Genomic DNA, 17,316 nt, shown 5'->3' on the forward strand with positions numbered 1-17,316 from the left:
TAAACACAGGTGAAGGTCCAAGGAGGTCTTTTTATTCTGCTATGTTTTGTAAATAGTGTCCACCATTGATTTGTCTGACTTACAAACATTGCAGATATTCCTGAATTTCACTCTGCGACTGGTCTAGACAGATCAATCACCTCAAGTCTACCCAATCAAGATTTACGTGCATGAAATGGTCGGCCACGAGCCGCGTCCCTCTCGCTTTCGTAGTCACCGTTCATCTTTAAAATACATGCTACTCTGTTCACCACCTCGTTTGGCAAGGGCCGCCTTGCAAAATCACCAATTTGCTCAACCGATATCTCTTAATAATTAAAACATAAACAGCATGAATCAGAGGTGGGTGGGTGTAAACAACTGAAAGACAAGATTGATCATGATCAGGGCGAGAATATCAGAAATAATGGTAGAAGTTCTAGCTCACTAAAACATCATATATTTTCACCCTTCAAACCAAATTTAGAGATTCATCTTGGACTGTTCACATCAAGAATAATAAAAAATGAATGGGTTGAATGCAAAAAAGTGGTGGGTGCCTAAATTAATGTCAGTCATGGGTTGGATGTAAGTCCTCGGTAACCACGCCTGGGCTTGGCCACTCTTCCTTGTGCTGTGTCCCCTGGAAATATGAACAAAAATATGATGAGTGGAATGTTTTAATTAATTAATTTCATCCTCTAGTAAATGCTTTGAGACACATTCTGGTTCATATTTCTTTCTCACTTTGCTACTACAGACCTGCTGTATGCAAACCAATGTTGGTAGCGCCCCAGTGGGGACAGTCCATCCAGAATTGCTAGGCCGCCTTCCCTCTATGTGAACATCAACAACCCCAGACATGTACGGAACACACTAAGCAAATGAAACTCATGAACGCGATCTCGCCGCAAGATTCCTGCAGGTCTGGGCCGGACTGGGAACCCAAGGCAGCCCTGACAAACATTGTCAGACCAGCCCCCATACGATGCATAGGGAGCAAGCAAGCCTGACCACGACAAGGAGGTTTGGGGGAGTTCTCCCCCGTCCCCCCCCTCCAAGAAATCTTGGGGAAAAATGGTACATTCTGCAACAATTTTTTATTATATATTGAAATGTATTCGTTTTAAAGCATAGTAAATGATAACCTTGCAGTGCACCAGGATACGGAAATCATGTCGCTTTTCACTGATTACCTCACTGTCACCCTCCAACAGTGCCTCTCATATCCCGATAGCACCGCTCTCATACATGTATTTCATTTGTTTTATAGCCCCTCACATACCAGTGTAGGGTGATATGTTACATGAGACCAAGGGGACTATACGGTGTGCGATTAACATGCCATCCCTACTGGTAGGCATTTTTTAAGAGTGCTTCGTCTGGGGAAGCACAAACTCAGGATTCAGACTGTAACACAGTGGTTAGAGTTGGCTTTACTATTAACAGTTTAATTTTACCCCAACAAACCCTTTTTAGCAAAATTAGGATAATAAAAGACGGGGAAAAACACAACTTTCTAACCTAGATTACGATCGTAACTTATGAACTGCACAGTAACAAAAGGCGCTCTGTGACAAAAGCTGTAACGCACTGAGCTACACACATAAAATACTGTTCTGTGATCTGAATAGTACACTTTTTCTGCAGCAGGCATATTAGCCCTCTGTGCTACCTTTGATGAGTTAAAACTGCCACTAGACAAAACTCTGATCTCTCTCCATCAGGTATATTAATCTTGGCACTTTTATTGTTGCCTGAAAACTTTTGGATATACAAGGAACGCTGTAGTGCTCTTAAAGGCGCTGCACTTCTACAAAACCGGTTCCCAGTAACAAAAGCGCCCCGCACCCTTCCAGCCTCCCTGGTTAATGCCCGATGCCCGGTATGGCCAGTCCGGCCTTGCTGCAGGTTACCGTTTCAGTCTTCTGCTACACAGTAACACAAGATGGCCGCCTCTCTGGGCAAAGATCTACATTTAGATATCACTCTATTGTTTGAATCAGTGGGGATATGTTTGCTCCTAATGCACTTTTCCTCTTCAGTAGCTTCATGGTTGCTTATGGGTGTGGCCAGTTGTGAATGAAAGTTATGTTTTTTAGCTTAAATCCTGTATAAACTTGTTTTTCTTGGAATGCATGTGCGCTTGGATTTTGTTTTCTTTCGTCGCTGGGCCTCTCCACTGATCTCTCACTTTGGGTATCTCGGACCTGTGCTCTTTGCCTGTATTTGCCTCTCCCTCCCAGATTCTCAGTGACCCTATTTCTTTCTCTCCTTTGCAGCCTATTCCCAGCACATGGACAGCGAGATTAGCCAGCCCAGCTACCAAGGCACGGATCCGCACCGACATAACCTCTCTTTATCGACCTCACTCTCTCGTCTCCTCATTCGTCGCCTCTCACCTGCCCTGACTGATTTCACTGCTCCATTCTCCATCCTCTGCCTCTCTTCCCTTTCTCCTGTAACTATCCATACACATTTCACCCCTTCCTCTCTTCCCATCAACCCTTCTCTCTTTTCCTTTCCTTCCTCCTTGTGTCCAAGCTCCTCGCACAACCTTGTCATCCATCGTCACTCCTTTCATCCCTTCCTCTAATTTTGCTCCTTCCCAGGCTACTCTCTAACTTTTTCTGTCTTTCTGTCCTTTCTTGCTCACTCTTTATCACTTATTTTTACTGATTCCCTCTTGGTTTCTCCATTTCTTGTGCCCTCCTACATCTTCCTTCTCTTTTTCCACCCTCTCTCTTGATAGTCGTTCATACTCTCCCCCTTCTTGACCTCTTACCTTTCATCTGTATGTTTTGGTCCAGCTCTCTTTAGCTCGGGCCCACTCCTTCCCCTGTCCTTCTGTCTCTTTCTCCTGACTTTGCTCCCTCAAACTCTCCCTCTTTGCTCCTGTTTCCTTCTCTCTTCGTTCCTCTTTTCATCTCCATGTCCTTTCTTCCCCTTTCTCCTTCCTGTGAATCGATCTCTTCCTTCATCGCTTTCTTTGTTCTCTCTCTCCGTGTTGCTTCACCCCCATCACTGTCACTCTTATGCTCCCAGCGGTTTCTCCACCTGAATGACCTCCTTTCTCCCTCTGTCTCCTCACAGCCTACACTCAACACATGGACAGCGATCTCAACCAGACCAGCTACCAAGGCATGGACAATCCTCAGAACCTGATGCTCCTCTCCCTCGCCTGCTCCCCATCTCCTCTCATCTCTCCTTAAATCATCCTTTCTCCCTCCCTTTCTCTGTGTCTCTATTCCCTGGTCCTCTATCTCCCGGGCATCCTCCTGTCTTGGTCATATGCATCCTTGGCACCCTGCAGCGTAATGACTTCCTTTTCATCAGCATCCTTCTGCATCTAATCATGGCACCAGCTCAATGGACCTCCCTTTTGTTCTGTCTCCATCACAGCTTACACTCAACACATGGACAGTGACCTCAACCAGACCAGCTACCTAGGCACCGACTACCCCCAGGCCCTGACCCCAACCTCTCCGCGACGGTACTCGCCCATCCCGAAGGAGCTTATGGGAGAAGAGGATGTCCCCAGGTAAGTGTGTGAGGGCCTGAACAAGCTCTGTGGAGTAGGGAGATGACCGCTGAGTCCTTCTGCTCTTGAGTATCCCTCCTAGTGGCAGGAAGGCTGGATGCTCCACCAGTCACGCTAGCCGCCGACACCTGTGTGGCGGCAGTCATGACTGGCGGTGTGCCAAGTTTATTTTGCCACCAGCAAAGTTTTGTGGAGTTTCCAATTATTAGAAACGTTATAAAGATTCCAAAAATCTCCTTCGGCCTTGCAGAGTTATTCTGCCCATTTGGAGATATTACTACTTATTAAACCCAGCCAACCTATAAAATGTCGTAAAATCTTTCTCTGCAACTCCCCCTTTTGTAAACGTTTTGTATGCATAATGATAGTGCGCCAGGCGAAAACATGCATAGCTATTTTTAAATTGGAGTATCTAATATACCTAATAATGTCACACATAACCATATAAAATGTCACAAAATGCATGATTTTCATGCAAATGTGCAAAGCAGAAAGAACTTTGTGCAGATTTCAAATAAAAAAAACCCACAGAGAACCCCTCATCTTGAAGGACTTGGAGTTCTGTATCCCTCGAACTCTATTTGATTGAAAGATGGCTGAACGCGTGTCCCTTCTGTCTCTGTTGCGGTACCCAGTGAGGTAGGTTTGTGCAGATAGGGAATGCAAATGGGGTTTTGCAGCCCCATATTCTGAATCGTATTACCTGGCGGCACAGTTCCAGCATGTATATTGTTGGTTTCATATTGAAAATGAAACTCTACAACCAGTGACCGAAAAGGACCTCATAAATCCAAGATCGATCCAAGCTATGCTACCAGGCAAGGTGAAGTAAACACAGTTGTATGTACGCAGCACACTTGGCAGAATGTGTGGTACAGCACAGAATGACCATTGCGCATTAATGCGTGGATAGCTTTCATCGAAGAGCCTAAAGCAATGGAACAACTAAGCAAAAACTGCTCTACAAACTTGCAGCCTTGACAAGGAAAATTGATAAAGCCCAGAGATAGAACACCCAGGCTCTGTGTTAGCATTATTCCTGTATCACAGGATAAGGAATACCATAATGGAACCAGGGGCCTGGATATTACTGTCCACACTGGTAGCAAATGCAGCATCCACCGAATCCGTGACGAGACTAAATATGAGCTGTTAATGGTACCATACCGAAGAAGGGATGTCCCGAAAGATATATGGGAAGCAGACCTGGGAAACATGATCAGCACAGACCAGTGGGCATTCTGCTGTTTGCACACTGAGAACATTTCAACCAATGGCAGACACATGGTGGTACATATCTTAAATTTCTACATTGGAGCTACTACACTAATTGTAAGAAACACGGGTCCATCACAACCACCCTCTGTGGAAGGTGCGCGGCACGCTTGGCTTGGGAATGCCCCAAATAATAGGACATTTTAGTCTGACATGAAGCATGAAATTTCAAAAGATTGTAAGAGCCGAGATCACGGTTGCATCTTTAGAAGCTTTACTGGGAGTTCAAGTTCAAGTTCGGGCATTTATATAGCGCACTACTCACCCGGAGGGTCTCAAGGCGCTTGGGGAAGGGGTTCATTATTTGTCGAATAGCCAGGTTTTAAGTTCTTTTCTGAAGGAGATGTGGTTTTGGGTAAGGCGGAGGTGAGTGGGGAGTGAGTTCCAGGTCTTGGCAGCCAGGAAGGAGAAGGACCTGCCACCCATGGTGGATCTTCGGATGCGCGGGACTGCGGCGAGGGCTTTATTGGACGATCTTAGTTGGCGGGTGGGTTGGTAGAAGGACAGTAGAGTGTTGAGGCATTCGGGTCCTAGGTTGTGGAGGGCCTTGTGTGCGTGGGTGAGAAGACGGAACATGATTCTTTTGTTGACGGGAAGCCAGTGGAGGTCTTTTAGGTGTCCGGTGATGTGATCTTGGCGGGGGATGTCCAATATGAGTCTCGCTGAAGCGTTTTGGATGCGTTGGAGTTTTTTCTGTAATTTTGCTGTGATTCCGGCGTAAAGTGTGTTACCATAATCCAGTCGACTCGTGACCAGTGCGTGGGTGACAGTCTTTCTTGTCTCGAGGGGGATCCAGCGGAAGATCTTTTTGAGAATGCGAAGTACGTTGAAGCAGGAGGATGAGACTGCGTTGACTTGTCTGGACATCGAGAGAGAGGAGTCAAGGATGAAGCCAAGGTTACATGCGTGGTCTGTGGGTGTGGGTGCTGTGCCCAGAGCGGAAGGCCACCAAGAGCCGTCCCAGGCAGAGGGGGAAGATCCTAGGATGAGCACTTCCGTTTTGTCTGAGTTGAGTTTTAGGCGGCTCTGTTTCATCCATTCGGCTACTTCTTTCATGCCTTGGTGAAGATTGGTTTTGGCGGTGTTAGGGTCTTTGGTGAGGGAAAGGGTGTCGTTGGCGTAAGAGATGATGTTGAGGTTGTGTTGGCGTGGATGCGAGTGGGCTCATGTAAACGTTGAAGAGGGTGGGACTGAGTGATGATCCTTGTGGTACTCCACAGATGACTTCAGTGGCCTCTGAGTTGAATGGGGGGAGTCGGACTCTTTGAGTTCTCCCGGCGAGGAACGAGATGATCCAGTCCAGGGCTTTTCCTTGTATGCCGATGTTGCTGAGGCGTTGTATAAGGGTGCTGTGGCAGACTGTGTCGAAAGCGGCGGAGAGGTCGAGTAGAATGAGGGCCGCTGTCTCTGTTATCCAGTAGTGTTCGGATGTCGTCTGTCGCTGCAATGAGGGCAGTTTCAGTGCTGTGCTTGGCTCGAAATCCGGATTGAGATGGATCGAGGGAGTTGTTGGATTCAAGGAAGGCGGCGAGCTGGCTGTTGACGGCTTTCTCAATGACTTTGGCTGGGAAAGGGAGGAGGGATATGGGTCGGTAGTTTTTAAGTTCAGAGGGGTCTGCTGTGGGTTTCTTCAAGAGGGCGCTGAGTTCGGCGTGTTTCCAGCTTTCTGGGAAGGTGGCGGAGTTGAACGAGCAGTTGATGACATCACGGAGATGGGGTGCGATGATGGAGTCAGCTTTGTTGAAGATGTGGTGGGTGCAGGGGTCGGTTGGCGAGCCAGAGTGGATTGAGTTCATTAGGCGGATGGTGTCTTCAGTGGTGATTGGGTTCCAGGCGCTAAGGTTATTAGTTGGCGGAGTAGGATCTGAGGGGGGTGGGGAGGGTTGATCATTGGGAGTGTTCTCGAAGCTGTTGTGGATGTCGGCAATTTTGTTGTAGAAGAAGGAGGATAACGCATCGCAGAGGTCTTGGGAGGGAGTGATGTTGTTAGATGCTGCGGTGGGGTTAGTGAATTCTTTGACGATGTTGAAGAGTTCCTTGCTGTTATGGGTGTTGTTGTCGAGACGATCCTTGAATGCTGATTTCTTGGCGGAACGAATCAGTTGGTGGTGTTTGCGGGTGGCTGCCTTGAGGGTGGCCATGTTGTCGGTGGTTGGGTTTTTTCTCCATGTTTTCTCCACGGTGCGGCATAGCTTCTTGGATTTTTTAAGGTCATCATTGAACCAGGGGGCCTTTTTGCTGGCTGAATTGATCTGGTGCTTTTTCAGGGGTGCTAATTCGTCAGCACTGTGGGTGATCCATTGCTTGAGATTGGTGGCCGCTTGGTTTGGGTCCAATGAGAGGGTGGGAGGGTTTTGGTTGAGTGAAGTGAGGAGTTGGTCGGAGGTGATTTTGTTCCAGTTTTTCCGTGGAATAGGTTGTGGGCGGTTGTGGGTCAAGGTGGTTTTGTAGCTGAAGTGAACACAGCAGTGGTCCGTCCAATGTAGAGCTGTGGTACGATGAAAGGAAATGTGCTTGCTGGAGGTGAAGATAGGGTCGAGCGTGTGACCGGCTACATGGGTGGGGGTGTCCACAAGTTGTTTGAGACCGAGATTGGCCTAGGTTGGCTAGAAGGGTGGAGGTGTTGCTATCGTGCTTGTTTTCAAGGTGGTAGTTGAGGTCTCCTAAAAGAATGTAGTTCTCGGAGGCGAGGGCATGTGGGCTGATGAAGTCAGTGATGTCATCGCTGAATTGGGTGCGGGTTCCTGGAGGCCTGTAGATGAGGGTGCCTCTGAGTGTGGTCCTAGGGTCAGTGTGGATCTGAAAGTGGAGATGTTCGGCGGTTGCAAGATTATCATCGGAGCTGGTCGTGATTTTGATGGTGTTCTTATGGACGATGGCGATGCCTCCTCCTGTTTGGACGGTGCGGTCTTTTCGGATGATCTTGTAAGCGTCCGGTTTGGCTATGGCGATGTCGGGTGCTGATGATGTGTTCATCCATGTTTCTGTAAGGCAGGCGATGTCCGGTGATGCAGTGTCGAGTAGGTCCCAGAGTTCAGTTGCGTGTCTGTGGTCCGAGCGGGTGTTAAGCAGGATGCACTTCAGGTGATTAGAGTCGGATCTGTGTTTGGAGGAAGTGGATTTGGTAGGGGTCCTGAAGCAGTTGAACTTGCATGAGAGACAGGCGAATGGGCCGTGGGTACGTCTAACAGGAGACTACTTCCGATATCCGTGGTGTTGGTTAAATGTTCGATCCCCGGCGCCGGTGGCAGCTCAGCATCATCTGACTCTGGGCAATAGCTTACTTAATCTCCCCGACGGCCCCCAGCGCCTGGGTAGCCTTTGGGGTGATAAGTCGTGCTTTACAAATATGGGATTTAAATCTTAGATTTATAGCTTGTTGGATAAAGGAGCCGGCCTTCTGTGACTACCGGCTTGAGCCCGATAAGTCTAGTCCAAAAGACATCTTGGAGCTCTTCCGATCCTTCTTCTCGGATCAGAAATATGACATATAAGGGACCCCAAGTGTAATAAGGATATTAGATCAGCTACAATAAATGATATGTTTGCGGCAATATAACATCATAAACAAACTTGTAACAGTGTTAAATGGATAACCATACTGACTGGGCAATAGTGTTTTGCACCGTGTTGTTGTTAAATTTAAGGAAAAATTAAGAAAAGAAAAAAATTGAGCCATCCATTGTTAAGAAACAAGAGGTTGTTACCCAGTCTTGCTTCTGTAACAATCCACATCAATATACAATCTTAGAATGTTACTTTCTTCGACGATGTATTCTTGGGTTTTGGGACCTCTTGTGACATCATTCATCGCATGACCCCTTTGAACCTAGATCCGACACCCATAACCAGATGTTGACAGTAGCCCACCCTTCTTAGCCCACCCTTCTCCAGTATGGAAAGGACTCCTGGCTGGCGCCATTACACCCTCAGAACAGTAGACGGGTCACTTTAATTTCCACCCACCTTCATGCTTAAATAAAAACCCAATAGATCATTGGTTCTTTCCATGAAGAATTGAAAATGGCAAAAACAAACATTGCAAAATCAGAGGCTCTTACTTATCAAGTGTAAAAAATCTGGTCTTTACGTAAATATCTAACCTACAAACGTTTCGACTCATATTTGATGCTTAATATCCAACTAAGCACGCAAATCACATACTTTGGGACTGGGCTCATGTCCTGTTTTACCTTCTTTCTTGGCATATTTGGTGACAAGCTGTTAATAGTGGATTTAGGTGCAGGGCGACATTTTGTTTGTAGGATTTCTATGTGAGGCTGAGATTGTGTGTCCTTTGGAAGAAATACATCTGACAGATCCTGTACATTTAATCCTCAATATAACTTTTTAATAAGTCAGAAATTGTAAGTGTAAACAGGCATTTCCAAAGAAATAGTCAGATCTCTTCACCCCTGGATTCCTTTTGGAGATATGAACTTTAAATGCCTAATTGCAGCACTGACTCGTTATTCGGTGCCACGTCAAAGCCCGAGTTCCGCCAATTAGTAATAGTTCAAGACAGCATGGCTTGTCGCTTGCTTGCTCGTGATCTCCCAGAATATTGTAATTAATAGCAATAAGATGAAAGAGTACCTTAGCTGTACCTATGGCTCGAGCAGTGAGTCCTCGCTCACCTGCCTCATAGCATAGAGAGACCCCAGTGACACATGCGCTTCATAACACCTTCCAAGGAACGAGGATTCTCTCACACACACAGTGCACTAAAGAAACTCAAATACCTGTGGCTTGTAGTCCTGTCGCGATACTGCGGCAGCTTTCGTAAATTGACAACCATTTTTTCACTGCAGATTCTTTGAAGCGACAGAAATTTGCATTTGTTTAGAAAACATTTCTTGTGTATAGACAGTCACTGCGGTGCCCTGTAAGCAAATAATTGAGCTTCCCTGATAATCTGCCATTCATATCCTGGCTGCTGCATAAACTATGAGTCAATGTTTCAAAGTCACACAAATCACACGCGTCTCTCTGGGCAGGAGACGTGTACCAGCATACCGCTTCAGTTACAGTTATACACCAAAAGGCCAAGCAATAACAATCCAGAAAACATGAACCCTCAAGACCATCATGTGATGTCATTTGGCTTCTGCAAGTGAAGCAGTTATGGTCCTTATCTTGTGACCTGCAACAACTGTATGCCATTTGCGGCCAGCATTAATCGTGGGTGGGGGGGAGGTGGTTTCATTTAATAATAAATAAAAAACATACCTGTCCGCCGGCTGGGTCCTGCGTTTTCTCGGCTACTGCTCTCCTGCCTCTGGCAGGAACAGGAAGCAGGCAACCTCCCTCCCCTAAGCCAATCAAAACGCTGCAATGGCAGCATTGTGATTGGTGGGGACGCGGCCCAGCCAGGGGCTTAGGGGGAGGCCATGTTCTCCATGCAGGCAGCATTGCAGGCTGCATAGAGAATGCGCAGAGTGCGCATGACTGGTTTGGGCACCCTAGCGGACCGACCAAACAGTCAACCCACCTTCAGGAGTGCGCACACCACTCCTCCCCTGCTCGCAGAGAAGCTTCACCCACCCACCGCTACTAAAAATAAAATGGTAATAACGGGAAGTTATTACCATTTTATGTTTCTGCTTCTCGCAGTGCGGGAAAGCAGTGGGGCGACACTCCTTCGCCCTAGTGGAGGAGCCGCACCCGCTGTATGCTGCTTTGCAAATCCTACATTCCTCCTATATTTAGTGTACCTTTACCTCTCTCTGGATTGGGATTCTCCAAAGTGGGTCCTGGAGGGCCGGATCCATTCCAGATTTTTAAGATAACTACATTTATGTAAATGGAGATATGCTAAACATCTGGCATGGATCCTGTCCTTCAGGACTCACTTTGGAGAACCCTTCTCTAGATTAATGAGTAGTTTGTGGCAGTTGTAAAGCACTGCTTTTTGACAGCCTCCAGGCTTGAACTTTTGCTAAAGTGTGTGACTGGCCATCTTTGTGGTCAAAGGTTAAGCATGGCCCTTCATATGATGATCGTGAGAGGGGTCCAGAAGGTGTATGATGTCACTTCCTCTGACCTAGTGATGTAGTTCATAAACAGCTGTGGCATGAACTGAGTGGCATGTCCGAGGGGTTAGACGAGAAGGTTGTAACCTAGAATAAAAGATGCATATGTTAAATTCTCTGAAAATGAGTGTTCAAGAGAGAGAGAACTGACCCCAAAAAATTGTGCATTTTAGGTTGCAGAGATGTGTACAAATGGTCCTCTGTGCATTGCATCTGCTCTCAAGTAACCGCTTTTGATGAGATTGCAGCGCACAGTACAGCTCTCCTGAGATGCGACCCCCCAGCAGCACGGCGTTTTTGCAGCTAAATAGGCCACTGGCACCATTTAGAAGCGGGTTGGGACCTGCGGGAATGCGGTGTTCCACTACACTGGTGTATTTTTAGCACCTGTAGGGTGGGGAGGAGCACCTCAGGCTGGGTTGGAATCTTTATTAAAGTGTGTTTCTTGCAGAGGGGTTGACCATGGTGGTGCTGTGATCGAATGGTGGTACCTTCTGGGTCGATCGGTCAGTAGCTTCTTCGAGATGGTGGGGTTCTGATGGGTCTCTTGTTTTTCCACCACAGGGAACCACGGCGGATCGTCATTCACCGGGGCTCCACGGGGCTGGGGTTCAACATTGTAGGCGGGGAGGATGGAGAAGGAATCTTCATCTCCTTCATCCTGGCTGGGGGGCCGGCAGACCTCAGCGGGGAGCTGCGGAAAGGAGATCAGATTTTATCGGTAAGTTGGGATGCAGGGTGGAGACCATAATATGTAAGACTATCTGCGGCATGCATGAGTGACACTTACTAAGCATGCATCTTGTAAATGCACACATCAACATATACATACACCTCCTGTCGTAGCCTTGTGTTCTTCAGAGTCTCCGGATGCGCGCATGGTGCTAAAGGTTATTGGGAACATTCTAAACAGTGCCAAGTAAAAGCAATTTGTGAGTCAAGACGCATGCCGCTCATCATTCCTGTTGACTTGCCTTAAGCCATGTCATGTTAGGAGCTAACTCTAATAAATCCTCCCGCAGATTCCTCAGCTTTAGAAATAGGCACTAGGCCTGGACCCGAAACACTTGTGATAGCAGTGAGGGGTGACCAGCCGTGGTAGGGTGACTCTGAGATGCGGGACACCCCCATGGCTCTGCTTGTCAGCAATTTCCCACATTTTCTATTGATTTATGTTGGATTGTCTTCTTGAGATTTTCCTGTTACTCTTCACGGGTATCTCTGGGCTTCAGATTCTGCAGGGACTGAAGGGGTGAGATGTTGGCTATGGCCATTGTGCATCAGTGGTTGAGTTGGCTTTGGAATTCATGGTGGTTTTAAGATTTGGCAGGTGTAGGATATCCTCCTAAAAGGGGGGATGCCCTGTCCGCCCTCTTAGATATCTATGTTCTCTAAATAGGGCTCACAAAAGATTTGCCACTCTTGGGCAAATATCCCACATTCACCAAACTATATGTCAGGCCCATACATTTTGTACTCATCCTTCTTGGGTCAGTGTGATGGTCTTTGAGAGGCTTTTCACAGATTTTCACAATGCCTGTTGTCTTGTCCTTGCACCGGCCTTGCGTAGCTCCTTCATTCCAGATCACCTCCTTTCGTTCGGTAGTCCGGAAGGCTGCCTGAACCCTATAGATTGTCTAGCCTTCCACGGAGAAGCCATACAAACTCATCAATGCTATATAGCTCAGTAAATTGAGCCCCTCTTCCCTATGAACGAGGACCTCTCCAATCCCATTTTACCACATGGCGTTATATGCGCCAGTGGATGATGAAAAGGCTTCAAGGATCCGCGATCAGGAGGTAGCCCACTCCTGAGAGTGAGTTATTCCAGACGTCTAACAATAAATGCTTTTCCAAGCTTACTTCAGGACAAGAAGTCCCAAAATTGATAAACCGTAGGCAGCAAGAGTTCCTCACACCAAGGAATCTAGGCAGTCCGCACCACATCAAGTGGGAGGTACTTTCCCCTCATCCCATGTGGTGAAGGCAGGTTCCCTCTAGGACGTTTTCAATCTTCCTTCAGGCAGAGAGTTTGAGGCTTCAAAGTGAACCAGAAAGAATGAGCCGGGCCTGGTGCCGCCCAAGTAAAGAGGCATTCAGTATTAATCAAGATGCACAGAAAAGCTGGTGATTCGTGCCAGTTCTTGGATTTCTCTCATCCTATCAGACTGTTCGTTCACCACACATTCAAGATGGCCGCCATTTAGACCGATTAACAAACCCTCTCCATGGAGGAGCCACTACCAGTCTTTCACAATTCATAGTGTTATATTTTGGCCTTGTTATGCACTTGGGTAAAGTTCTTGGCTGTGGAAGTTCAACTGATGACTGGGTAAGAAAATCTATTTTGTTGACCTGAATGAGAAATGACCTCCACCCTCTCGGATGATTTCTGTTTTGCAGACATTTCTCTGTGAGACCTAACCGTCGCCCTCTATGCGCCGAGGTGTGTTCCGCGGTGATAGCTTGGCCTGGTTCAGTTTTTCAGCTTCTCTCCCTCCTTAACCCATGTACTGTTTTTTTGTGGACTGCTACCCAGATGTGAATCCGGGTTTCATCGTTCCACCCCCCATTTGTTTTCCCTTTGTTTGGTGGGTGCCCTCACTGTTTTTCTTGACATGTAGTGCTCCTCCTGCCACCAACGTACTCCTCCAACCCCTGGCAGTATGCCACCTGCATCTGGTAAATTGTTTAATTTACTCGGTGCAGCAAAGGGCGCAAAGTTTCAGGCAGAATGGCGGATATGTCACAAAGGACACATACCCAATTGCAGTTATCCACACATTTTAGGAAGACTCTCTTGACACTTGCCCTAGAGAGGTTTTGATCACTACAGTAGGGTGTATTTTTCCTCCCACATACATCAAGGTTTCGGTCACATTTGACACATGATTGCACTCAGTGGAACTCCTGAGCATTAAAAGTCTCACGCTTTTCTAGTGTTTGAGGTGGTACTGCGCATGTGCGACGTCCCACTAGGCCTTCGGTGTTCATCAGCCATTGTTGCCGGAGTTTGTCAATGCTCACCGGCATTTCTTTGGATCTGTGGTGGCAGAGAAGGATCTGCTGGTGGGGGAAGGATTCAAGCAGCCCTGGGCCCAACCTGCAAAGGATACTAACACCCCTTATTTTGGTGGCAGGAACATCTAGAGAGACTCTCGATTAGTGCAAAGCCATCCTAATACATCCAGGGCCCGCCATCATAGGTGGAACGAAAAGTCTGGGAAAGAGCTGACTCCGCATTAGCTAATATTTCTAGACCAAGAGCTCTGCGTTCCGCAATGTATTGCGCACGGTCCACCACCTAAAATACCATGACCAGACTAGAAACGCGGCTTCTCAAAAACCTGTTGGGTGTGGCCACATATGCCCTGACCATTGCGGGACACAAAGGACCAGAAATCTGCGACTGCTCAAATGCCACAGCGCTGCGACCACTCCTTAAAAAAGAGTGTAGACCAAACCATTCCTTGAACCCTGTTCGTAAGCAGTCGAGTATCTGCTGTGCCTGGAAGGAGCGTTGGGACTTCCGTGGGTGAAGTAACTTCTATGAGACGCAACATGCTTCGGAATTCACCTGCCCACCAGTCCCCAGAATACTAAGTATGTTACGAACAGATACTGGGAGTGGGCGGAAGAGCGATATTGGAAGCGAGCCACTGAGAGTGGGTTGCTTCAGAGATGTTGCCATGTCGTAGAGAAGCTAACTTTATCTAGATCACTGGCATCGTGTGTGAGATGAGGAATCTGTATCCCATATTTAGGCGAGAACTAGCGCCCCCGTGACTGTGTCATCTAATCGAGGTACTAAAGTAGGTCAAACATTGCGGTACATGGATGTGTCATAGACGTCAACGAAGCAGAGTTCCATCTCTTAATGTCCTGTCCACTCTACTATTGACCTTAAGGATTATGGCTAAGGCTTCCAGTTTTCTGTTTTGACTGATTTTTACAGATACAAAACAATCTATTTCCTGACTGTGTTTATTTTTAAAAGCAGAAAAATACAAAAAATTGTGCTTCTGGTGAGTGACTCTATGATAAGACACCATGGGGATTTAAAAACAGGATCAGATTCCCTTAAATTGAAACATGTTAACATGTATCTGTATATAATGCTAATATTTACCTGTTTGTGGAATGTTTTTTTGTATTTGGCTGCTTAACTTCCTAAAATGCGGCAGGCATCAAAGTATGAGTGCATGTTTCAGTTAAATAAATATGGAACTTAACTATACCATTTTACAATGCCATTTATTCTCAAAACATTAAATAAATATGGATAAACACCCAAAAACTGGCAAAAAAATCAATTTGGATAAATACAGATGGAAATGTTAAAACATAAATACCATAAAACCGGGAGATCTAATTATGAATGAAGCCACACATTAGAGTCTCTGGTTTTAGAGTAGTTAAAACTCACAATATTGCAGAAAAATAGCCCCGGCTGGCAATCTGAACACATGGTAAAATACATGGGTAGATGTCCATTGTGGTGAAGTTTTTGTTATTCTTGAAAAGAAAATCTAAATGTGAATTGGTGACAAGAAGCCAGCAAGGAGTGTGCCCAAACCATTGGTGTGCTCCACCCGCAGTCCCCCCAAGACCCGAATGCCCAGTTGAGTTCTGGCTATTGTGCCAGTGCTGCTGGAGAGCACGGACAAAAACATTGCCAAGGGCAATAGCTCTCATAGGTGAGACCTGTTGGCTTTGCCAAGGCTTGTTATTTGTAGGGTGTGTCTCTTCTAATTGTATCTGGTTGAGTGTGAAAGAAGTTACTGACTGAACACTCCTTCACATGGACGGCGAGAGAGACCCCAGATCTAGTGCGCGCCAGGCTAGGGGAGCGCCAGGGCCCAGCCGGGGAGACGGCAGCAGACCCCGGCCGGCTACACCCTCCTGCCACCATCTGCACAGCCAGTGGCCAAACTAGCTAGCCTGGGCTTCATGATCACCAGGCCCAATGAGTACAAATTACACGTCATAGTGGATCGAGTTCTTCTAGTTTTACAGCCCCTTCCCCTTTCCTCCACAAGACCCCATTACCTCCCTTCTCTCTGCCTATAACTTGGAGTAAGTGAAGGGAAACGGAAGTGACGTCGGGGATATCAGAGGGCGTGTTGGGGGCGAGGCTGCACGTGGACAGTGCTTGCACCCTGGTCCCCAAATACCTTTTACTCTAGCCAGTCGCAGCTGCTCCCGCAAATCAGTAGTGGGGCGGGTAGGGGGGAGAAGGTGAGAGAAAATTAAAAACTTACCAGCCAGCATCTTGCCGACTCTCTTCCGCCCTCTTCGTAGCTACTGTTGGAACTGGAAGCCGGATAGGCTCCCCTAAGCCAATCACATCGCTGCAATGCAGTGTTGTGATTAGTAAGCATCCAGGCTCCCCTAAGCCAATCACATCCCTGCAAAGCAGCATTGTGATTGGTAAGCACCCAGGCTCCCCTGAGCCAATCACATCGCTGCAATGCAGTGTTGTGATTAGTAAGCACCCAGGCTCCCCTAAGCCAATCACATCCCTGCAAAGCAGCATTGTGATTGGTAAGCACCCAGGCTCCCCTGAGCCATACACGATGCTGCAATGCAGCGTTGCGATTGGTCTGAGCGCTGTGGTTTGGCACTCTGATGGGGAATGGAAGCCTGGGCATGTTCTTCACCCAGCCTGTAATGCAGCCTTAGTGGAGATCAATCAAATTGCGTGTGAATGTTTTGCTGACCCAAGAGGACCAAACATTCATGCGCACTTAGGAGGGTGCAACTGCTCCTCCCCCTGCGCAGCCTAGCCCTGCCCCACAAAACTGCAACAGCACAGAAATATAAAATAACATCTTATCATATTTTATTTGTCCTTTTTTGCGGTGCTGAAAGACAGTGGGTTGACACTCCTCGACGCCCCTGACTCTAGCTCTGCAGCAACCACGGGTCTGTGAAAAGAAGGCTGCAGGGATTAGTGCACGCGAGGACACTTCACACAGACCCTCTAGACACCTGCACAAACCCAGGTGGCTTTACACTATCTGCGTGTGCACACGACTAGTCCCGGAGCCACCCTCTGTTCACACATAGTGTAATGTAGGAACACCAGCTACGGGCACCCGCGCCCTCTGTGAACACAACACCCTCAAGGATGCGCACACACACATACACACAACTCTTCCACTAGAAAACTCTGCACGTGTATGCAAACCTCATACACACACTAGCTTTCAAGCAACACACCATGCAAACAATGCACGAGCCGACAAACATACATACACTGTAGCAAACTCACACAAATGCATAATAACACAATGCATTTGCATAGAGACGTTCAGACCTAAACGTACAGAGCAAAATATGCAAGAGAAAGCATTCAAGACAAGCGTATATATACACACACACACACAGACACACATACACACCCCTTCTTGAGTGAACTCACTCGGCAACACTGAAACAAACACGAAAAGGCAAATAATTTACAAAGAGGTCTGCGACACAGTACCG

At 47.2% G+C, this 17,316-nt stretch overlaps 1 protein-coding gene across 4 annotated transcripts in view; it reads left to right on the forward strand.

The window, feature by feature from the left end:
- Positions 1-17,316, forward strand: part of DLG4 (discs large MAGUK scaffold protein 4) — a 704,738-nt gene that overhangs the window by 649,646 nt on the left and 37,776 nt on the right. For all 4 annotated transcript variants that reach the window (XM_086946105.1, XM_086946107.1, XM_086946106.1 and 1 more), the window contains 4 exons: positions 2,262-2,309; positions 3,073-3,120; positions 3,382-3,520; positions 11,392-11,548. In XM_086946105.1, the coding sequence (XP_086802231.1) occupies positions 2,262-2,309; positions 3,073-3,120; positions 3,382-3,520; positions 11,392-11,548 (392 nt within the window). The remainder of the gene's footprint in view (positions 1-2,261; positions 2,310-3,072; positions 3,121-3,381; positions 3,521-11,391; positions 11,549-17,316) is intronic.

The sequence above is a fragment of the Lissotriton vulgaris genome, chromosome 12, assembly GCF_964263255.1.
Source record: "Lissotriton vulgaris chromosome 12, aLisVul1.2, whole genome shotgun sequence".
NCBI classification, from domain to species: domain Eukaryota; kingdom Metazoa; phylum Chordata; class Amphibia; order Caudata; family Salamandridae; genus Lissotriton; species Lissotriton vulgaris.